This window comes from Platalea leucorodia (assembly GCF_965183815.1).
Source record: "Platalea leucorodia genome assembly, chromosome: 3".
NCBI classification, from domain to species: Eukaryota; Metazoa; Chordata; class Aves; order Pelecaniformes; family Threskiornithidae; genus Platalea; species Platalea leucorodia.
Genome location: NC_138825.1, coordinates 112,436,584 through 112,460,683, shown reverse-complemented (window position 1 = coordinate 112,460,683; position 24,100 = coordinate 112,436,584). Strand labels below are relative to the sequence as shown.

The window sequence follows — 24,100 nt, the reverse complement described above, 5'->3', positions numbered from 1 at the left end:
GTTTTTCGTGTTTGCTCAGGCTCTCCTGAAAGGGGGCTGCTTCCTGGCCTGTCTGGCTTGGGATCAGCCATGCAATCCCTTCATCTCCTGCATTGCCTGTCTCTGTTGGGCAAAGGACAGTTTGCTCATCCATTCCAGCCGCGATGCCACAAAACCAGCATTACTCCAAGATCAGACCAAAGCTTTTGCAAAATTCAGAAGACAGAAAGGAAAAAAGGAAGAGGGGGAAGAGAATATAGAAACCACATAAATCCCTCTGTCAAGTATTTTCTTCTTGGCCTTTCAGAAGGAAGGATGGAGAATTTATTGTGAATGGGCATGTCTCTATTGCCTGGTAACAGTGCCTGTAATATAGTGCCTGCTGTGTTCGAGTAAATGATTGCTCTTTTGTGCTGTGGTCTGTGGTTTTGATGATGAACTTTCTGGGAGACTGTAAAGATAAAAATCACAGCTTGCCACTTGTTGAAGATTTAAAGAGCTATAACTTCTAAGTGGTACTACTGAGGGATAAACAGGCTCTTGACTCCTGCCCCTGAGCGCCATGGCAGTGCTGCAGAATTTTCCAAGACACTGACCCCTCATCTCCCCAGAGGCCTTATTAAAAATACATATTTTTAACGTTTTTTACTTACTTTATTTTTTACTTCAGTTGCTGAAACCTAAACAAAACTCACACACATGCACACAAAATTCCTGCCCACGAGAGGAGTGTCAGGCCCCTATAGGACACAATGCAAAGAGGCCCTGCAAAGCTGACTGGAGATTCTCCTTTGCTGTCAGCTTTGCAGGGAAACCATCCCAATACAGCAACAACGGGCAGTGGCACAGGTGTACAGAGAGCTCAGGGTTGGCAATGAAGGTGCAATGGAAGGTACCAGCTTCAGCTGGAACAATACAGACCATAGGTTAAACGAGAAATGGTTTCAGGAACTTCTTTTTCCTTTTGCACTCATACATATGACATTATACTGGTAACCACTCAGAAAAATGGCGGCCAGTTTTCCTGTGTGGGTGGCTACTGGTACCAAAAGAGAGAAAATTAATTCTGAGGATGGTCTCAGGGTCACTTTCCCTCCTCATTTCATGAACTGCAGTCCCAGGTGGGATGTGCCTCATTTCTAATACATGGAGCATTTAAACTGGGAGTGTGGGGGCTTGAGCTACAGCGTGCCCTGTCAGGATAGGCAGATGCAAGGCTTTGCGGTAAAACATGCCCTTCTCACTGCTCCTTTACTCCACAGGCAAGCACAGCTTTGCTTTCTGCTCCCACACTCACTTCCATGCCTGTCTCTAGCCCTTGATATATGCAGCTCCATTTCCAATTTCTTAATTATTTCTAGCTCTGTAAAAGCAATGAGATCCTCAAGATCGTTTGCTCCCATTTCCTTAACACTCCCCCATATACATTGTTTTGAGCAAAGTAGAAGACAGTTCTGCATTTCCTGAACCATTTTGCCATGAATGCTCTTCTCCGATGATCTCCCCAGCTTGTGCCCATTAAAACCAGAGGACGCACGTTCTGGGGTGCCAACACGATGGTCCCTTTTCGTGCGCACCCCGTTATGGCACCCTGGCCTCGTGGCAACCTGGGGCTACAAGGAGTAGGAGAGTTGGAAACAGAGAGGTTAACACTCCGTTTGCATTTATGGCAGTGTAAGATAAATAAGTGTTAGTAAAGCATTACTCATCATGCAAGGAAAGGTTATCATGGAAAGGCAGCGTAGGCGACAGGAACTGGGGGGCGAAGCAGCTGACAGCCTCGATACTGTTTGCCTACTACTTATTGCCCTCACAGCCTTTCGTCCCCATGGACCAAGCTGAACTTTCAAATCTATATTAAGACAGGGCAGGCTCTCTGAGACGTGATCTCCAGATAGAGAAGGATTGCTGACTTCCAGCAATCTGCTCTAAATAAAATGCAAAAGGACTCGGTCTCCAGTCAGCACCCCAGAGAGGTGCTCTGGGATCGCTGGGGTGAACCACAGGGAAGGGTCTGGGTTCAGTTTACTTTTGTTTTTCAGTAGGTGGGAAGGCAGCACACGTGCTTGATGCTGGAGGAAAGCAGATCTTGCGTGAAAACTTTGAGACTTATTTACCCTTGCAAAAATACATCCTCCAGTCACTGAAGCGTCAGCCCTCTGAAATGGGAGCCAGGGCCTGCAACCAGGCAGAACCTGCTCCCCGGGCTGCCGCGGCTGACCTGCCGGGCATGGCGGGGTCAGGCCACCGTAGGGGAAAGAAGCTCCTGCCTCTGAAAAGCCTGAGGTCTGCTCAGCAGATGTCTGCAAAAAGGCCCACCAAAATAAAACAGGACAAGAGCCCACACCGTGGACCCTGTGCATAGGGCAGTAGTTGAATCCTTGTGCCTGAGGTGGCACAGATCAGCCGCAGGCCGGAAAGCCGGGGGCAATCAGGCCCCGTGTGAGAGGGGGAAGGTCCGCGGGATGGGGCAGTCCCAGAGCCCAGACCATTGCCATCTGCGGGGACAGCTGGGAGCAGTCCTGCTCTCTGAGTAGCTGGGGCATCCTTGCTGCAAAGTGCAGGAGACTCGAGGTGACCGCAGCCAGCGGGTACCTGGGCTCTGGTCTCCAGCTGGTCGGAGCTGGCACGGCATCGGTGGGGTGAGAGCAGCCTCGGGCCCTAGCCTGCTCTTTCCTGTTTATGCAGAGTAACAGCTTTCTTGCAGTAAAAGTCTCACAGTGACAGACACACAAATGTGTTTAGCTTTCCAAAGAAACTGATGCTAATTAAATTGTTACCCCCACTGGAATTTGGTAAATCCAGGACTGCCTGCAGCCCTGGAGAAATGGCAGTGTTTTGTCAGTGACCCAGTGGTCTGGCCTGGGACTGGGCAGAGACGGACAGAAACTTGCCCTTGAGAGGCCAACCAGTCCCTCTCCCATGGCAGCATCCACCGCAGCCGTAGCACTGGCAGCAGATTGCAGCAAGGCTTTGCATTTCTAGAAGGCTTCTCCCAAAGGAGCTCAAAATACAACAGAAGCTTCAGGTTAAATTAACCTAAAAATGTTGCAGGGAGGAGGGAAGTGAAGGTTACAGTTTTCAAGTGTGCCCATTTACTTTGCGTACCCAGTACAAGCGGCTCAGAGGGGATTTTCACAGATGCTCAGCCCTTGCGGTTCAGGAAAAAATTGTAGAAATTCCTCTGAGCAGAAGGTCTTGAGCTGGGATCTTGGAGCAGAGGTACCTACGGTAAGTGGAAACACTGGAAAATAAAACCTGAATTTTGCCTAGGGCCATATGGGAAGTTTGTATTTGATTCAGGAATTTGCACAGATCTCCTTGTGTCTGCTATGCTTTGACAGGCCCAGTCCTGCTCTAAAATCTGGTGATAATGAGGGTAGATGAGTACTTCCAGTGTCCCTCCTAGATATTTCTGTAATTGAATGTGAACAGCATTGACAGCACCTGTTAGCTAAGCTACACAGCACAGTATTTTATTAGTTATCAGGCAAAATAAACGACCTTCATGGGGTCAAATTGAAAGAAACACCACCATGCAGAGAGCTTGGAGATGTTTTAGTAATATTGTCTTTTCTCCAATGTGTTTTTTTTGCTAAATATGTTACTGGTTTTTAATGCCCACCGCAAAGTGTAACTCAGAAAATCCTGCCATGGCTCAGCCGCTGGGGCTGCTGGGGGCACACAGCAGGAGGCAGCCGTGCCCAGGGATGCCAGGGGCAGGTCAGGCCAGGCACCATATCTCCATCCGAGATAGTCCCGTCACCCTGCTGAATGCGATTGCTCTTCAGGCTGGAGAAGCAGAAACCTTCTCCACACATGGCCCAGCAGCGGCCGTTTTGGGCAATATTTGGTCAGAAGAGAAGCTCCACAGCCACCCTGGGACTCCTTCACTCCAGCTGGTGGCTCTCCCTGCAAGCAGCAGCCATCGAGCCCGACGTGCTGCCCCAGAGCAGCCTCACACCATCCTTCACTGGCAAGACAACTGCATGGGGATTTCAAGCACAGTCTTAAAATAAATAACTCCTGACTGAACTGGCAAAACAATGAAAAACCTGGAATCCAAACAAACTGATGACTGGAATAAAGGCCTTTCCTCCATGTCCCCACCACCAGCCTCATCCCCGCACATCATGCTCACGCCTGGCTGCCAACAACAGCATGTGACACAAGCCCAGCTGCCACCGCAGGCCCCACATGTGCCTGTCCTGGTCACAAAGTGGGAAATCAGGTTTCCCTGCCCAGCACACAGCCGTCCTGACCACAGCACCCCTTCATTGCTGTTGTTATTTATGGCCTGGCTTGGCTTTTTGGTGTTGTGTGGGCACAAGCCGTAGTGGCTCCACCACCTTGCTGGGTTGCCCAAGCAGAGCAAACAGGGCAGCACAGGGCCACCCTGCAACACAGCAGTGTCCGACCACTGGGACCAGGGGTGAGCATGGTTTCAGGGAGGCACAGGTGAGTGCAGGAATGGCCTCTGCCCTCCCCAGCTCCCCCAGCACATTTCGTTTGGCAAATATGGTCAAATGTGGTTGTCAGTCCCGGTGCCAGCCCTACAGTAATGGTGAGGTTGGGACGAGTTCCTCACCAGTAACACATGGCCCAGCTTGTGAGACACTTGCAGACATTCTCACTGTCTGCAGGTTGGTAGAGTTTGTCACCGAGGGTTTCTCACCAGCGGGAAGAGGGGAGTGGGGAAGAGCCAGCCTGGTCAAAACGCTGGTGGCACAGCACTGCAACATTTGACTCCTCCATCACAGCCAGACCATTCCCCCGAGGTGGACATGTTGTCTTCTACCCCTCTTTCTGTACATCATGAACTTCTCACCTCCCCAGCCATCACCTCCTCCCACCTTTGCAGGGTGCAGCCTGGGGATATTGCTGGTACAGTGCTTTTAGGGGGTAGGGATGGACTGGGGAGGCTTTAGTCTGCCCTTCGGAAAGCTATCCAGAACTGTGAAATAAGCTCTCCCCAACACGAGAGAGCACTGTAGCATATAGCAGCCTCTCCCCAATTTAGATATGGGCTAAACTGGTGCAAGAATGGGCTAGAGGTATCCGCCTTTGCATTATCCATGCAAAGTTGTGGCAATGCACTATAACAACTGCAGAGGATTTATAATTATCTGACTTACACAGCAGTTCTAGAAAGGCAAATACTTATGGATAGTACAACCTAAATAGTCCAGCAGCAACCTGGGCTTCAGGTCACACTGCTCCAGCAGAGCCCTCCCTTCCGAACATTCCCATTTCCAATGGCACAGGCTAGCCACAATTTTCTATTGAAACTTCACATCCTGTCACATTGCCAATGGCTGGTCAAAAGTGGAAAAGAAACTGGACTGGTTATGCAGGTTTTTAAGGTAGTTTTTTCTTGCTGCTTAATTTGTGTAGTTACCATAAAGCTGTCTTCCTAAGTATCTTTCTGATTCAAGTCTAAGGGCACTTGTGTTTGAATTCTAGTACAACCATCCACATCGTGTTATATCAGCTTCTCTCAGTGGTGCGTAATTTATTTGTTATGTTTTCTTTATTCCTTCCCTGAAAAGGACAGAAGTGTACAATCTCACTCATATCCTTAGGGAAAGAAAATGTCTGTATGAAATAATGTTTGTGTGGTCCTCTTGCAACATCATGGAAATCAGAGGCAGTGTTTTGAGGTCTAGATGCTTACAAAAACAAATTTTTGCTTCTGGAAGCATGGAATTTTTTAATCATGTGCTACATTTCAAAGCCTAGGGCTCATATGTTTATCTTTGCATACCTAGGGAATCTTTTTATCGAAGAGCTCTCTATTATGAGCTTTTAATATTCTCAAACGTATGCATTCTGTCATCCTCTCCAAGGACCACAATTTTCTCCATACTCTACAATATACTGACATGCAAAAGCACTTCAGTAAATCTATTGAGGCAAATGGTCCTTCTTTTCTGAAGTCCTTAGCAGAAGCCGGAGTCAGCAACTCCTAAAGGCCGATAGCAACAGTTTCAAATGATCTTTAGCACATCTGTTACTATCAGAAATCCAATATGTTTTGTATGCTGAATAACACTGTTTATTTAACTTGTAATGGACCTCACACATTCGTTGCAGAAGGCATTGTTCCACGGAGCAGTGGGATGATGATTTCCCTTGGCCATTTAAGAGATTTATACGTGAAGGAAATTCCCAGAAAGAAACTTAAGCTAAAGTACACATCATACAAATGCAATAGTCAAAATGTTGTGTGGGACATCTTAATTTTTAATAAAACCAATAGCCAGAAATCCACTGATGTTTGAAGTTTAAAAAACCATAAAAAATCCCTGCCTTCTTTGTCTCTGCTCAGAGTTTGGTTTATACTGAATGTAGTTTAGATGTTCTTTAGCACTCCAACCATCTGCTAACTATTCGGTACCTATCTCTCCACATCCAGCCTCCATTCTGCTCAGTCTGTAGGGGATTTTCAGTGGAAATAGAAAGTTTCCAGTTAGGTTTAATTAAGAAATCAACATCTGTAAATTTTCTTCCTACCCATCAAAAACAGACATTCACCAACACACAAATACTGCTGCTTGCCAGGAAACCTGTGTCCTGATAATGAGAACAACTGGTCTCCTTTTCATCCTCCCTGCATGTTCCTCCAAAGATGAGACTATTTCAAATCCACATTCCCATCATCAGCTAAACCAATTTATTCTATGCTTTTTACCTTCAAAAAGCAATTGTCTCTGATGACTCCTTGGGTAGCTGCAGAAAATACCAGTTCCATGCTTACACACCCATTCATTCCTGACCACAAACACTTAGAAACCATTTCAAACATTGACATTTCCAGAAAAATCATAGATGTGCAAGTCTATAAAAAGATATGGAAATCTAAGGTTATGAAATCATAAATACTAATTTCAAGACATAGAATTGGTTTTTAATCACTTCAATGCTTTTTTTAAAGTAATTGAAAGCCTTGGTTGTACCCCCCGCTCTTTTCCTGAAACTTAGAGAATTCCCAGACCATTCAGGAGAGCTGTTCCTATTTCCACTCGAAGCCCTTTCGGACTGAACGCATCCTCTAGCTTTCCATCAGAAAACCGTCCTGGCCCACATCCTCTCTAGCAGCATTAGGCATCAAGCCCAGACCTTAAACCACAGGACCATGCAACCACTGTTAGTGGGCCATTGGTGCAGATTGTCTTTCATTAAGGCAGCTTCTATCTTACTAAAAAAAATCACAGCAAGACATTTTTGTATTTGTAATAGGGGTCTCACTGGCTCTTTTCTTAATCCAGACCTTCAGAGCAAACATTTACGCTATTGTTTACATCATTTTCCCTCCATTATACCTAACAGGTTATCTTTACACAGCCAGTGAGACAGCAAAGCAAACAGTACAGAATCAGCCAGGTTTTCTTGTGGCATCTGACACACACAACAGAAGCAAAACAAGGTTTTCCCCATTCAATATTTTTTAGGTGTCCACAGGTAGAACTAGAACAGACAACCTAACCACTAATGAAACACAAACTTCAACAGGAGAGTAAAAAAGCTGATGATACTCAGTTCTACCTAGCTTCACACAGCACAGCTTGTTACTTTTTTCCAGAGCTTTAAGTGTTATTTATGCAACCTTAGGGCATTAGCTCTTACCCAGGACCACGGGGAGCCGGTGGGGGTCTCTGGCTGGTCTTCCTCCTCAGACGACACCCTGAGCTGATCATTTTCCCCCATTCTTTGCATACGCTACTAGAACCACTCTTGGTTTCAGCCATATACAAAAATGCTGCCTTCAAGTTTTAGCTGTTGACAACAAAGCTCCAGAGAGTATAATTTCCCAGTGATCATGTTTGCTTGCTAATTTTACCTGCTGAAGTTCTTGGAAGCACAGTCAGAGCAAGAAACCTGAGCTCAGTAAACCAGAGCACACTTTCTTTGCAACTGACTCCTCAAGTATCCTAATTAAGTCATAAGATTCAGTGAAAAATTCTCGCCTGACAAACACAAACTCACTTCCAAACAGCCAGTATCCTTACTTTCATACGAGATTTTTATGGTCAGACAATTTGCTGAGTTATGAATTCTATGAACAGAATATAAGGAATTTTCACCACCAACATTTTATTACCATCATTAATCATATTTAGCACAGATTTTAATGGTTTAATTTTGTTTTCAAGACAGGTTCTTAATGTCAAAATCTTATTCTGCCATTCTGCACAGCTGCACAGCTCCACAACCATAACTGTATGGATATGAGGGCAGCACAGCTTCTCTGCCCTTCTGTGCAATCAAGTTTGAAAGAGGGCCATTTTCTTTTCCTTTTGTTCCTTTTGGTCTTCTGTTTCTTTTGGGTTCAGTACCAGAGTGTAGAATCCTGTTCTTGTAGATCTCACCACAAACTTGCCGTGATCCCTGTGAGGCTTCTGGTTCTGTAAGAGGGGCCTGCCGAGTCCAGCATCTTGAAATCCCTTCTGGCAGCTGACAGGAGTGGCAGCTTTGTCTCCAAAATCAGGCCTACAGAAGGCTTTGTGCCTGAACTGGGCACTAATTCACAGCTATGATATGCTTTCAAATTCACAACCTTTAGCTTGAATTTTATTATTTATTATTCCTCTGCTTATAAGGCATCCGGTTGGAATAGCTGGTGAAATAAAATTGCTATCAAAAAAACCTGACTTTGGGCAAAGGCTTCTAAATCTTTCCACTGAGTTCTATAATGAAATGGGCTATTTATAGCACACCATTGCAGGAGAGTCCTAGCGTTAGCTGTGAGCTGATAATGACTATCAAATGAACAAATATGCCCAAATATATTTGGTGTTTAACCTTAAGCGATAGGCAAATTCAGTAAGTAGGAAAATAATTAAGTGATGGAAAAAGGAAACTTTGGAAATATAGCGTCGAGTAGAGAAATAGCCTGTTGCCAGCGCGTGGTCTCTCATCACTGTGAGTGTCACTAAGCTGGGCAGCACGTAAAGACAGAGAGGACTCAGAAGTGACAGCCCTCTCTGAGAGCTGGCAGCCCACCAGGCGTTGTCCGCTTGAGCATTAGGGTATCGCAGTCGCACAGCCTGCGGTTTGACAGTGTCTTGTTTTCAACAGCAACATCAGCATCAGCTGTACTTGCCTCCGTCATCCTCCTTATCCCAAACTACACCATGCAGGGCTTTTTGAAGTCCAAAACAGTTTCCTAAAACAATTTATTCTGGGGTCTCAAGAAGAGCTGTGACATCCCAGGTGAGAGGGAAGCTCACTGCTGCGTGGAGTTGCCTTTAAGCTTTGGGAGCATTGGGCACGAGGTGTTATTCCTGTGCTTAAACCACAAGTAACACTGCTGCAAATGTCTGGCACGGCAAAGGAAATGTCAGTTTGCATCACAGGACAGGCATCAGGTGCAAGCAACGCACTCTCAGCCCACTCCAGTTACTCCCTGGGCCTAGGGGAGTCCCCTGGGCTGCCCTCAGCCTCCCTCCTGCGCAGGCGGGCGGCCTCGCGCTGCCATCTCTGACCAGCTCCTGCCCCTGAAACTCTGCCCCTCTGGCCCACTGGTGCCGGTCCCCGATGGACATCCCTCCCGATGGGTGACTTGGGATCACAGGACATTGACTTGGAAGACATCTGGATGAGACCTGATTTTCAGAAAAATTGATGCTTACTTAGACTCTTTCATGTTTCACATTAGAAACTCTGACCCTGAAGTGGCCCGGCAGCCAAGTCACTCTCAAGTTGTAGGCTAACACTTCCAAGAGAAAACAGCACAGCACTTAAGTTACCAAGACGCTCAAGTTACTCCTTCCTGTTGTACACCAAATGTTAAGACTGCAAGCATAGAAACCCATTTATTAGCTATCTGACAGATCATATTTTCTTTCTGGAACAATTTTGGGGAAGGAAATTCAATACAATTCTTCTCATTTCATCTAAACAGGGAAATGCCACGCCTAATGAATTTCAATGGCATTCCTGCTTCTGCTGAAAGGTCTATTCACTAAACTTAAAAGATAGGAACCACTGTTTGTTGGAGTAATTTTCCACTGTCCCACCCATTTCTTCTGTTAAATTTGCTTTCAAGCTGTGATGGGTAAGTGTAACAATCTATCAGAAATACTGTTTAAATCATTGTAATACGCTGCGTAATGTTTATTTATAAAATTCTTCAAGCAGTGGCTGTGCATCTTTCCCATCACACTGTATTTCTGAAGCCTTTGTCATATTCTGCCCCGTCCACCTTCCGGCCCTCTCCGCTTTCACCAGGAAGCACTAACAAGTAGGAGCATTTCTCCTGTGCAACCATTATGAACCCAGCGACTGCTATTCCTAGATCAATGCATCTGATAGTCTGCTGTCCTATGTCCAAGGGTGACCATCACCAAACCCTTCTGATCAAGATATCCAGAAATAGAATAATAACCAGATGTAAAAAGAACTTTCTCCATAATTTTCATAAATGAGGACAGTTCCCAGCCTTTTCCCAAGGCTGCCGTTCCCACCGGCTGCTCCCCCTCCTACCTCCTCCGCTGCCATGCCCGCGCAGCCAGGCCGCTGCCTCTTTGCCTCCTTCCCAGTGCTCCCCCACGACCCCACCAGCTGCTTGTCCCTCACTCCCTTCCCATTTCCCCACTCTCAGGACATCACGACTTCGCTGCTGCTTCCCCAGTTGGGGTTTTCAACCAAGGACACGTGTGGAACACGGGGGCTGACACAAAATCCACAGAAGCTATTCTCAGACTCACAGTTCACATAAGCTTCACAAGGGTTTTTCGACTCCTGCTCAGCTCATAGCCTCTGTGGGATCCCGTAGCAATGAGTTTCATTGGATAATTATGTAGTGTAAGCAGAAATCTTGATGTCAGCTTTAAACATTGCCTAATGATTTCACTGCGTGATGACAGAGGGTAAACAGGAGCCAACTGCTTTTTATAAACAGCGTTTGTAAGTGCTGTATCATGAGAAGGAAAAAACCATTTGTAATCATCCCAGAATATTTAAATATAGTAATATTAGCTCATGGTAACCTTCTTGTGAACTTTATTTTGCTGAACTGGTAAGATTATGTCACCTTATCTTTAATAGAATGATTGTTCAACTTAAAGATTAGTTTAAGATATTTTTAAGTACAATCACAACTCTACTGGGACAGCGTCACTCACCTAAAATAGTTTAACTTTCTCCAGCCTTTTCACATTACCGCAGTTGCCGTGGACAAAGCGTATGGAACTGATCTTCTCTGTTTTCTTTCTGTAAAGGCTTTTGTCTCATAAAAGCCCATGGCAGTTTATAGCAGCTTGGTACCTGAAATAGGGCTGTATTAAGAAAGCAAGAATGAAATCTACCATACACAGCTGCTGAGCTGTAACTCTCCTGTTTTGCATCTCCTGCAGAGGTGAGAGTCAAGATGCTGCATGTTCAGCCCAAACATGAGCCTAGGGGGGGATTTCAGACTGGTGCACAGTGCTGCCAGCCTGCTCCGGCACAGGTGCCAGCTTGTCTGGGACAGGTCTGTGAGATGTATGGCTGATAAATCAACAGTATTTACAAGAATAATTTAAGTTTGTATAAAAAGAAATCACACCATCACCAAAAAAACAGGTTCTGTGTGTTTGCAAAAGCACGTTCCGCGTAGGTATCATATAATGCAGAATTAATCCAGTGGTTACTGCAATACCCTGTGAGCCAAGAACCGTTCTCAAACTGTTACTGGTCCCTAGAGGTAGTAACAAGTACAAACTCACTTTCCTATCAATCCTGTTGTCTCTAAGTATAAAGAAAACTGTTAAGTTGTTGTTAATAGTGCCACTCAACATTTGGTATAGCAGCTCAGCACACACTGCCAGAATAACACTCCTTGGTATGTTCAGAGTTTAAGTGCATAATCAACATATTGGTCATGTAGCAAGTGCAAAGAAATTTCCTTCTGTTTGTATTACTATGTAAATCTAAATCAAACATTTCAATTTTCTTGAGGATTTTAATCAAAACCACATTTACATATGAAGCGGCTTTATGAAGCCTTTCTTAAAATCATGGCAGTTGATTCCAAACGTCTTTTTCTCACTGAGCAGGAGTCTCGCTGTTATATCCAACACCCCATCACTCCCTTACCAAAAAGTGTGTCAGCGACGGGCACTGCCAGCAGTGGGACTGTTGGCTCACACCTCCCGGCACTGTGTCCTCCACAGTCACCAATGGTTATTTTGGGGGCTGTCAAAACGACTGGAAATGACCAGAACCACTGAGTATTTCTTCAGATGAAGACTGGAGCAGGGATAAGGGGTAGAAGACAGTCAACAGGCAGGGGATGTATGGGACTGGTTTTACTTTTCACCAAGGAGCTGCGTCCTTAAAGAAGTAGGAAAAAGGAAAGAACACGGATTTTATTTCACACCAGCATAGCCACTGTCGTTCAGTGCCAGCTGATGAAATATTAAGGCTGGTGGCTGAGGGGTGGGGGACGATGTGTGAGCGGAGGGCGCTGGTGGGAGAATGGGAAGGCAGGGGGGCGGATGGTGCGCGGGGCGGTGAAAGGCTGTGTAGCGGGGTGGGGGAGCCTGCCGGTGTGCGGGGCTCTGCTCGCTGGGCAAGCGATGCGTGGCGGATGGATGCAAGCAGAGGCTGCTCTTTGAGACGCTGGCAACGCGTTACCACTCTGAGGAACAACTCTGGCACGGTCATTTCTGCGCCAGGCGCCGCGGCAGTGGCTGGGGAGCAGACCCCAGGAAGCAGTGATGCCTTGTGGTCCCCGCCAAGCCCCGCAGCCAGCCCAGCCCAGCAGCCCGCGGCAGATGGCCGGGACCTGTTGAGCCGGGTGCTCACGCCACCCACCTGAATTCCCCCTGCCATGCAAATCCTGATTCTTTCGCACCGCATGCAGCCCCTGCGCAGGGTCCTTGTGCCCCAGCAAACACTTCCTACCGCAGCCAGGAGCCCTACCTGCCCCCCAGCTTCTTCCATGCTGCTGCCTCCGTTCATAGCCCCCACTCCCCTTGCTCTCCATTTTCCAGCCTGTAATCCTCTCCCCTGCCCCTCTCTTTGGGTTGCTTGTCTATTACTTGCACCTCTTTCTTTTTAGGTGAGTGACACATTTCACCACAGCGTGCCACAGATACAGCCTTTGAAAAGCAGCCCCCTCTCAAGCAATATTTAGCAGCTGCTTTTAGATGCAGAGTGGGAGCCGAGATCTGTACATTCCCTATCACAACGGGAGGCACTTGCTAGGGAAGAATGAAATCCCTTACATCCTCTAGTGTTCAAATCATCCGTAATGCCCAGATGATTAGATACCAGGCATCAGTGATTAAGTGCTTGTGAAGAGTGCTTTGATAGTGGAGAGAGGATGGTAAGAAGGAAAATAATGTCACCTTCCCGGTAACCTTCTCTATATTTGGATACTGTCTTTTGCAGAAGCTGAATCATAAAATACTTCACTCTCTGACACACAGTACAGAATCTAACAATACTATCCACAGGTGAGAATAGGGGATGACTAAACCAGTGAGCACAGAAGGCACTAGAGAAGAAGGTAGAGGCCGTAAAACGTCTGTAAAAGCATGCAGGCAATGCCTTTTATTTTGTTTGCTGCTACATTATCAAGTCAATCCATGGGATAGAGAACTCTGTCTTCTTGCCATGTCCAAAGTCAAAAAGGAAAGACTTAAAAGATCTGTGTGCATAATGGGCACAGGCCAAGTTTTCTCGCAAAGGTCACTGGGACTGAAAGCCAGTAATTCCCTCCCACAAAAGGCAAGAGAAGAGAAGGGTGGAGCTGGGACCTGGGTCCCCAGCCCAACACATGCACCTGTGGTAAGCAGCTACAGCACAAAGAAGTTGCAGCACAGGATGCCAGTCCCACCCAAACAGACTTGCTTTTATTTATCATTATTATTTATTTGTATTCCTGTATCACCTCAGAGTCCTAGTTGGACATGAACCCTACGTTGTCCTTCTCCCCAAAAGCTGAGAGTCTAAGGGAGCTTAGCTTGTAAACTAGGTCAGGGATGAAGAAACTTCTGGATGGAGCTCTGGAGAGCAGCTCTCCCTGACTGATCCACCAGTACCATTTGGCATCCTGTGAACAAAATGCCATATTTTTCTACCATGTTGGATACATAGCAGGTCATCTGATGGGAAGTAACTCACTCACACAGTAAGTGCATATCTGGTCTTATAACAGGATGTGCTCCATCAGACAATGGGCTGTGCAAGCAGGTTTCACCATATACGTGATTGCTTATGTACGTGCTCCACGATGGAGAATGACTGCACTTGGTCACACAATAGACATACGTCTGGTGAGGCCAGGTCCTGAGACCCCTGTCCTGCAGACACGATACAGCAGGTAGGTAACTCACAGAACAAAAGGTTAACGGTGAAACAACACTCAAGAGTATGATGGTTTCAGCCCACTAGCAGCTGCATTTTGTCAAATTTTGAAGACTTTGTAGCAAAAGAGAATGTTAAGAAAGGATGTGATTTATTTTCATTTATTTATTATTATATATTTTAGGCCTTTTTTCAGTTTCTTAGAGAAAATGGATGTCTAAAGACTTGCAAAGCAAATCTCAGATCAAAAACACAGAGGAAGTTTACAGACACTTGGTATATAAGTTGTTTCAGTATTTGATTACAGGAAAGGCGATTTCAACCCACTGTCTTTCGTTCTGAGTTCTTGTACAAACTTTGAGGCTGCACTATGCTTTAGGCCATTAAGGAGTACTGTAGTTTCTCTTGATCAGCTCAGAGCATTCCTTAATTATATTAGCTCCTTTCTGCCAACCATTTGCTTTTTCCCTACAAAAGCATACTTGACAGTCCTGTGCATCACCAAGATAGATGTCCATGCAGCATGAACTTTATTTATAAAGGATGCATTAGACATGAATGTTGCACTTGTTTAAAAAAGTTTAAATTAACGAATCAACTGGTGAAAACTGAACAGGTAATACTATTTACATAGGACAATGCTCGCCGTCCTTCCCAAACCTTAAACAAAGCGAATTCTCACTCTGAATCAAGGACAATGAAATATAGAAACACACCCTGATTTCTAGCAGTTATCTTGTAAATAGCGATCTAAGTCTCTCAAACTCACAGAACTTACCTTTTCCCTGTAAATGCACCTAAATTAGGTGTTTGGCACAGCCATACTGATGTCTGCATGTCAAGACCAGTACTGTAATAGATTCAGCCACCCAATGGCATTTCATCAGTATGAAATCAATGATCCTCCCATTGGTGTATCCAGCAACAAAGGACTGCCCAAATATTAGACATCTTCTGACAATGTCTATACTCATCCTTTCTGCACCTGGACTGAATGAAGTTAACACTGATTCTATAAAGACAAACATGAAGTTTGCAACTCAGAGAATATTTCCAAAAACATAGACAAAGACCGTGATCACTGACTTCACATTTAGAGCATACAAAATACCGTGATGCCTGGTGCCATTCTAGAACATGTTTTTAGATTTCCACCTGAATTTCTCAGAGATTTAGTCTCCATTTTCTCACGCTTATGAAGCACCGTGGCAAGAAAATATCCCCAGAAAGTGTATTGGGAGTGTTTCAGAACCATCTCATCTGCTGTCTTGAGTACAGTGGGCCCAGCTTGAAGTCTGCAGCCATTAGTCTGCAACAATTTAAGCAGAAGCCAGGAAACATCACTGTTCTAGATGTAATAAGTTACTTGCAGGTCAGTCTCTCCATTTGATCTCTTCAGTTACTCAAGGTAATTTCAGTTTCAGGTTTAAATGTCCATATCTCATTATAAAATCTACTTTCTTGGCTCTCTTCCTTATGCTAATAAAACCAGTCATATAATTTTGCTTCTATCCCAAGAGTCCTGTATGGTAAAACTACCCAGTGTGGCACCTGTTCCAAAAATTAAGGCTCCAACTGAGTTCCCACTATTTAAGAAATACACTTTACAACTCTTCATATAAAAAGCCTACCTGGATCAATCAGTAGCAGTATACTACAAAACTGTAACAATTCCTGTTGCCTTGTGCCAACTGTTAGATAAATAAGACTTCTAAAACAAAATCTGCTCCTAAATTTACATTTTGTATTTCTGGAATGTACAAAAAGTTTTCTAAAACTCTTGCTTATGAACTTGCATGTGATCTTTTTTGTCACAGAAGTAGTGCACTCATTGACCTCCCTTCTGATCCAAAATGATTTCCACCATGTGGAGTAGCAAGTTTCTGCGTCTCTCCCAGGAATTAGGAATGACTTCCATCAGATGATAATTAAATTAGAAAAGTCACTTCAATGAGCGTAAATTGTCTGATTAGATATCATTCTAATAAACAATGGAAAACATTCCTGTTTCTGCTCAGAAAGCAGAGCCTCTCAAAAGTAATTTCATGACATGGTGGCAATTAGTCTCTTGTATCATTCAGGAAATGTGTCTCTTTTCAGTTAAATATGTCGTCCAGTCAGGAAGAAAAGTGGTCTGTCCTCTTTTGCATTGGCAGTCTGGAATTCATCCCGCAGTCGGAACTGCCATTCGTCTTCCAGCTCTAGCCGGACAACAGTCTGGCGAAGAGAATTGCGATCCTGACAAATCACACACAGGGTGGCACCTAAGAAACAGTTAAAAAGAAGCCCACGTGAGCATCCCTTTTGCTCTCAGATCACCCAGCTCCCACCGCCCCTTAGCACGTAGAACTCCACCACTTTCACAACAGGAGTTACAAGTGGGCTTGGGAGAAAATTGAGACACTCACGTAGGACTGAGGAGAGCTACGTTCAGCTCCCTATTTATCAAGATCTTCTTGTGTAGCTTGAGGTGTCTAGTACTCATCTAGTAAACAGGACTAACAATACATTCCCTACTCTTTAGGGTAAGGAAGGGTAAAACTGTCAGGGTCCTGGCAGAAAACAAGATAAAGCCCTACATCCATTACTGGTCTAGCCCTACTGATCGTTACTTTGTTGAGTGAAACTCTCACTCAGCAAAACACACTACAAGTCAATCACCGTGATGGCTGACTAAGCTCTGTGCTTTGCTGACCAGAAATGGTCTAAACATGTCCTTAAATCACAAACTTTAGTGCTTTTTGAATTGGTAAGCTAATGTTCTGGCAAAGAAGAATCTGGTCTGTATGGCTATGGACACAGGCAAACCCAGAATGCCAAAGCAAGAAATATCATGTTTTACTAAACAACATCAACTGTCTTGACTGGCGTGCTGATACCATTTTAACTTGCATGCGTGATTCCCTGGCTTCTGAGAAAAGTGCTCAATTAAGAGGAAGTAATTACCTCGCCAGCATTCAATAATCTGAATGAGAGATGGTGAGGTAAGTGGAAGTGCCCAAGACAAAAAAAAAGCTGAGAATATAATAAAAAGAGAGAAAACAGTCATGTGGTGTTTAATGCTCATGTGGTGCGTTAGAAAATCAAGTAGACTGCCAAGGAAGATGGAGAAATCCCAAATCAAATACACTTTGTGCTATATACTATAAAAATTGTCTGGTTTATGCAAAATGACACTGATTGATAGCCTCTGGTCACTCAAAGAATGCAGTGCAAAAGCACTGCTTTCATTTGCAGTTACTCTGATAGCCTTGTTAGAGGAACTACGGGCTGATTAAAATGTGGGCGCTGCTCCAGAATGAGCATAGACGCTGGCGCTCCTGTGGCTTCAGTGGCGTGTGCAGGTAAAAGCACTGTATACCCCAATTTGCACTTTGCTACACATACCTCCATGAAACTGTACTAACTGCAACAAAGAAAGAACACAGCAGTTCATAACAACTCTGCCTCTTTCAAGAAGGCATTTGCCAGTGTTCCTCCTCCAGTGACAGTTGTAGCTGTGAGTGAAACAAATCCCCAGAGTGCTAAATGCCTAAGACAGCAGCAGAACAATCCGAAAGAAGTTTGCAATATGACTGCCTGCAATACAAATGGAAGTTATTTGTCTCTGCTGCTATCCACCATGTAAAGACTACATGGAGAAACTGGTTATTAGGAATAAATTTTAAATGAGCCAGCTTCTGTTTCCAAGGATAGTAAATAGATTTTGATGGAGGTTTGTCCATCACCCATTTTCTACCGAAAATTGGAAAACCTGCAAAAACACAATAGGTAAATGCTTCATACATAAATCTTAAATACTCAGTTTTCAAACATAAGGTAAGGAGTTACGCATATACACTAGGCATAATGATATAGATCCAACATTCCTCCCCACTTAGAAATCTGCAGAACTTATAATACTGTTATATACCAGTTTACTACAGTATAGAGCCAGCATGATCAAGCATCAAAGATGGGTGGGACATATAAAGACAAATATGAATATATATAAAGACAAATATGAATACATATATACATATATATGCATGTGTATTTTCATATAAAATACATTTTTCCCCAGGTTCCCAGAGACCAGGTCATATAATTCTCTGTAATGAAATTATTGCAGCTCACCTTTAAGAAAATGAAACTTCTTCAAAAAGCTAGCTACAACAAAGGAGTCACAGAGGTATAGCAGGAGACCACTGAATGTCAAACCAGAGGAACTGATATTCAGAGAGTGAGGCCGAGAACTCACGTAGCAAACTGCAATCTGATTGAGAGAGGGGAAAAAAATTAACATTTTTCAAGCTTTTATATAAAGCTAAGGCTTGATATCAAGCTTTCAGTATTTGCACCAGATTCAAAGTCAGAGTTGCTTTCCAACTCCAAATATTGTGATGTTTATAGTTCCTTCCTAAACATCCCTCTACTTATTAAAAATCTACATAAAAGCACTATTCATAACTATGTATTAGTCGTTACTATTAATTACTATTATCATAATGAGGTTCAGATATGATAGGGTTTGAAAGCTGCAGTAACAATAGCTCCCCACAACCATAATGCTGTGACCTGCCCAGCACAGTTTATCTACATGTGAGTAAAAATAGCGACCATGCATAGCGACACGAAAAGAACCCCTTAGAAATGCCTAATGTACGTTACAATAGGATTACTCAAGTGAGTAGAGTAGTGCATATACATAAATGAGTGAGGTTTTTTCTTGTCTAGTTTGTTTTTATGGCTACTCCCCAAATCCACTGGGAACCAGGAATATTTATAGCACTCTTTCAGTATTTATAAATTTAAATTAAGGAATCTTCCACACAAGGCTTTGTTTCCAAAGTGCCATTGTACTACTTAGTTGGGGCAGACCCTCATCTAGCATAAATCAGCATAATTCAGTGGAGGAAGGCTGACCCACAGCAACTGAGACTGGCTCAGGATGCGTCTATTTATCCATATTCCTTCAATCCCATTGTATCATATTCCAGCTGAGGTAACAATTGCAGAACTGAATTGAACTCATTTCATGTGCTGAATGGGTTAGAGCTGAAAGGATGCAATGGATGAATACAGTAACAGTACAATGCCCTTCCACAGAGTTTGGTTTTCCAACCATGGTGGGAACATAGATCTGCAAGAGCTCAGCCAGAAAGCAAATTAAAAGATAGAGTTCAGAATGTTCTGGGAGCAGCATATATGGGAAGGTTGTTACACAGCTGTTTTGGTAAAGTAGTTTAGTAAATCCAGCAAGACTGAATTTCATTTAGTATTCAAGTCAGGTGAAAAGGTAAAAACAGTTTCTCTCTCCTGAACACCACCTTAGTATCATACTTCTGTCCGACCTACATTTGAGTTTAAGTATGACCTTGGCTTTAGATCCAAACCCATCAGCGAGAACCAACAGCTCCTGAGATCTAATGTCAGCTTCTCCCATTCTGACTGTTTCCTTGGTATTTGCTTCTCTGCCTCAGCTTATCAGTCAAAAGTGAACTAAAACATTTGTATTTTGAAGTGCTTTCTAAGGGCTAGCTAGTATTTGTAAAACACTCTTGTGGAAGAAATTTGCTGTAGGAAGGGCCAAATTATAGCAGCCTGAGAAAACACTTCTTAAAGAAAAATGTGCTCTGTGTTAATTCAGAATCTAATATAATTCACGGACTACATTAGTATTTGGGACAACTCTGGTATTGTTCTCCACGTACTTTATTTGTAGCCTTTAATAATAGCTCTATGGGACTAAGAATTTGATTTTTACATTATAGGGATCTAATACCTGACCTGATTCTTCAAAGGCTGTGCAACTATTATTAAGGAAGGCATCAACGAACTCATCCAAAACATAGCCTATACATTTCTAGAGCTGCTTGAAGATTATTTTGTTCAGTACCTGTGGTCCTAAGTTAAGGTAACAGTCCACAGATAGCACTGGATGGCTATAATTCTTCACTGAGATTGGGAAGAAGCGATGGCTGTGATACTGGAGGTATTTTTCAAGGAGCAACTGAGCAGGTGCTGCCAAGAAGGTATGCTTGCTGTCAGGAGCACAAATGTACTGAGCAGGTGAGATTGAAACTGGAGTGTCAGATACCTATGAGGAAAAATATTTCTGGTACAGATCAATCCTGATCAATCAAGTTGTACTTATCTGAATTTTGGTTTGTACAAAATATGTCTCTATCCTACAAATCTGAGATTTCTATAAGAAGCAAAGTCATTCAGCCAAAAATATCTGCTACCAAAAAAGTTTCACAGAATTATACTTATATTTACAGAGTCTTTGGGGTTTCTTGTTTGAACCCAAAGTACTCCTACATATGAATTCATATGAAGATGAGCAATTCAATAGCTATAGATAAAAAACTCATAGTGAGTGGTTACCTGGATCATAAAGAGACACTGTAGGTGTTTTTAAAAGTTTTAAAGGAAAATTATTAAGGAAAGGTGCATTTATGCCAAGAATATTGTGGATTTCAGAAAGAAATAAAAAAAACAAAACATGGCAGACATACCCCATTACTGTCAACTGGTGATGCACCAAAATATCTCAGCTCTCCTGGTTACAGGTACAAAGAGGAAAACAGAATTTTAACAATAATGAAACAGAGGTCTCAGTTCCCACCTTAGACTTAATGTGGAAGGATCGCTGTCCTCCTACTGCAATTTGCTTTTTCATGACACTGAAGTGATTGAACCGACAGATGAGAAGGCCAGCACTGTGGACGCGCAAGTTGAAGTCAACATCATCACACGTAAATCTGGAAAGAATAACATCATAGCAGTTGAGAGGAATATTTCTCATCACACACTAACAAATACAAGCACTGGAGGTCTTTGATCAGCACCGTGGAAAGGACAAGTGTCAAACATTCTGACCATCCATCAACGCCTATCAGTCAGGGAAAGAGGCTTCAGCTTTGTAATCATAAACTAGGCTAGAATGAGTTCAAGAAGATCAAAATGAGGGAGGGAACCACTTAGGGAGCAAAAGGACCAGAAACACAAAGTGGAAGGAGAAAGGTAGGAAATTGCTGGGGAAAAGACCTAGGAGCTAAAATCTTTTCTTTGCCTTTTACTGCAATAATGCAGTCATAGAAAATAGCTACATGCATTACTACCCAAAATAAGGTCAAGGAAATTAATTCCTTTGACTTCCAAGGAAATGGATGAGGCCCTACATTTGATTTGTCATATGCACAGTGGTCTCTGACTACTCATTTTTCCCTTAGAATGAGAATATCCTGTAATTTTTTTTCAATATTCCTCTACAGAAATAATGTCATTTTACTTTAGAGACAAAAACTATTTGAAGACAAGGAGTCTTTTATTAATACACCAGAACTGCTGAGACATAGGAATAAATTAAGCAGAATGAGGCCAAACATCCCTGAGCTAAATTTAAAAATAAGCAGAATAAAAGGTAAATTCCTAAAGCTGGCTAAATTAAAATTCTCTGGCCTTTGGAAAATTCAGTCTCAGTTCTCTATTTGGAATGTAGGTATTACACAGCAAACAGGATGATGTGCAGAAGTGTTGGATTAACATCCAGAGCTTGGATTTAAGAGAGCTGAGCAATTACTGCAACAGTGAACATCAGTGAGAAATGTGGCATTTAATTACGTGTTTCTAAAATCTTGTCTTTGATCTTAGTAATATTTACATGGATATTTGGTATCCCTGAATGTCAGTGTCTCTGTGTTTTAAAATGTACCTTTTTCCTTGCCAGCCCAGGCTTGCAATGTCGTACAATACTTCAGGCTCAGCAGCACCCACACAGAGGATCATGGTGAGCCACGCAGGGTTTAAAGACGCAGGCTGGAAACGGGTGGTGTCATCTGCCATTCCTGAGATTGTAACATCACTGCCTGCACTCATATAATTTTGCTTTATTGTCGTTCTCTTAATTAGCCCTTCATAATGCTTCATAAGGTAATACAGTTAGACAGCCTGGGAGCACAGTTTTGTACTAGGAGATGCACAGGAGCAAGTTTAAAATGCTCTTTTGAAGTGTCAGGCTGGTGGAGATGATAGAAATTTAGGTCATCTGCTTATCCACAGAATAGTGAAAGCAGAAGTGCTTCCCTGAAGTTATTAAGTTAACTTGGACTTCAAAAGACATCTTCCTGAGACAAGAGAGTTCTTCTGAGAAGTACAGTGACTGATGTTCAGTTATCTAAGTCTAGGTGTGTAGAGCGATTTTTAGATTACCTGGGTTATCCCACCTAGCTTACAGAAAAATACATGTAGATTTCGTGTCATACCTGTCGACCTCGTATGGACATCTTGCATATTCTGAGGTGCCTAAAGACCAGCTTTAGACAAGTGAATCCCACCTCTAGTGATATCTACTTCATTCTGTTGTGATAAATGCTTGTCCCTCAGAAATGGGGCCAAAACCACAGTTTATCTCACACAGACCAGTGAAATTCTGTGAGATGATGTACCTAGTGAATATAGTTCTGGTAACTGTGGTGATACTGTGTGTGGCAATATTATAACCAGATATACCCTATGTAGCATGATAAATTAAAAAGTGTGATTTCTGAGAAAGCTGAATGTGAGAAACAACTACCAATGCTAACAAGGTTTATTTATTCCTTTCTTCTGATTGTCCTGATGAGCACACTTGCAGATTGCTCCAGTGTTGTGCTACTCAGGGTACAAACCCCAGCTGTATCTCAGGTCCATGTCAGAACAAGACCTGGTTATGCACGATTCACGCACACACCCCTGTTTCCTTTGGAAGGGAGTGCAGGTCAGCAGGCAGGAGGGGAACTACAGTGTTTACCAAAAGGCCGCTTGGACTAGACAACGCGGGGCCCAATGCTGCGGGGCACACTGCTGAGTGTGTCTATCCTGTAGTGCAAATATGGCTGTTTTATTTGGAACGATGGAAATTAATGTCTTTTTCCAACTGCTGGCAATTTGGGAAGGATTTGAACCATCTGTAAGAAAACAAAATCTGTCTCCATCCCATTAACAACCTCCCCAAAAAACCAACAAGAGCTTTTGTAAAACTTCCTCTATTTGGTTCATGATCTCTATTGAAAGATGCTACTGATTTACTTACTTGTTCTGATTGTACTGTACATTCTGTGTCAGATCAACATTCAGCATAATGAAATCATGCACATGGCAGCAGGAGAATGGTTCCTTGATCTCAGCGCTGTTTGTTTTACTGGACCATTTCCTCATCCCAATTAAGGCATAGTGAGTGACATTGGGAGTTGCTTCAATATGTTGCAAAATTTGCTTCAAGGAAACATTCCTTTCAGTCCATGTATAGTCACTACAATAATTAAAAAAATGTGGTAATTTTAAAGTATATAGAGAATATTCAGGATCTCATTCATCTGAAGAGCAATTCTTAACAGTCGAAAGTAGTTATGAGTATCAGGTAGATAAGTTCAGTGTTGTCTTAGTTTACTGCAACTTTTTGTCTCTCATGCTAATCAAAACTTAAAATTAACTAGTGCTTGTGCAGTGGGGACTGGTATGACAGATCTGAAACTTAGTCTGGATCTTTCAAAATATTCACTTCGATATGTGAACTTTTAAAGTTACCTGGGTAATGTTCCAAATGACTCTGGGAGGATTGCTGACTTTGTGCCATAACTTAAGTGCAAAGTATAAGATCCTCCTAGCCCACCCCCAGAGCCCATACATCTCATTTTTCACTGAGTTTAGTTCTCCTTGAAGGTTTGCTGTAAATCCTGCATAGGACCGTTCTGGGAATAGATGAAAATATCTAGTACAAATAATGTTCTAAAGTAATGAAAACAAAAATACTTGTTTGGGGATTTGGGGAGCTAATAAAGGAGCCATACAGACTCAGACT

The 24,100-nt window shown here is 43.3% G+C and overlaps 2 protein-coding genes across 2 annotated transcripts in view; both read right to left on the bottom strand.

The window, feature by feature from the left end:
- Positions 1-7,655, bottom strand: part of LPIN1 (lipin 1) — an 84,991-nt gene extending 77,336 nt beyond the window's left edge. Inside the window, exon 1 of the mRNA XM_082307697.1 lies at positions 7,606-7,655. The gene's annotated coding sequence lies outside the window, so the exon portion shown is untranslated. The remainder of the gene's footprint in view (positions 1-7,605) is intronic.
- An 8,719-nt stretch (positions 7,656-16,374) lies between these two features.
- Positions 16,375-24,100, bottom strand: part of GREB1 (growth regulating estrogen receptor binding 1) — a gene marked incomplete at both ends in the record, with an annotated part of 63,663 nt that continues 55,937 nt past the window's right edge. The window contains 5 exons of the mRNA XM_082307269.1: positions 16,375-16,538; positions 18,391-18,529; positions 20,153-20,353; positions 20,885-21,020; positions 23,333-23,551. Of these exons, the coding sequence (XP_082163395.1) occupies positions 16,375-16,538; positions 18,391-18,529; positions 20,153-20,353; positions 20,885-21,020; positions 23,333-23,551 (859 nt within the window). The remainder of the gene's footprint in view (positions 16,539-18,390; positions 18,530-20,152; positions 20,354-20,884; positions 21,021-23,332; positions 23,552-24,100) is intronic.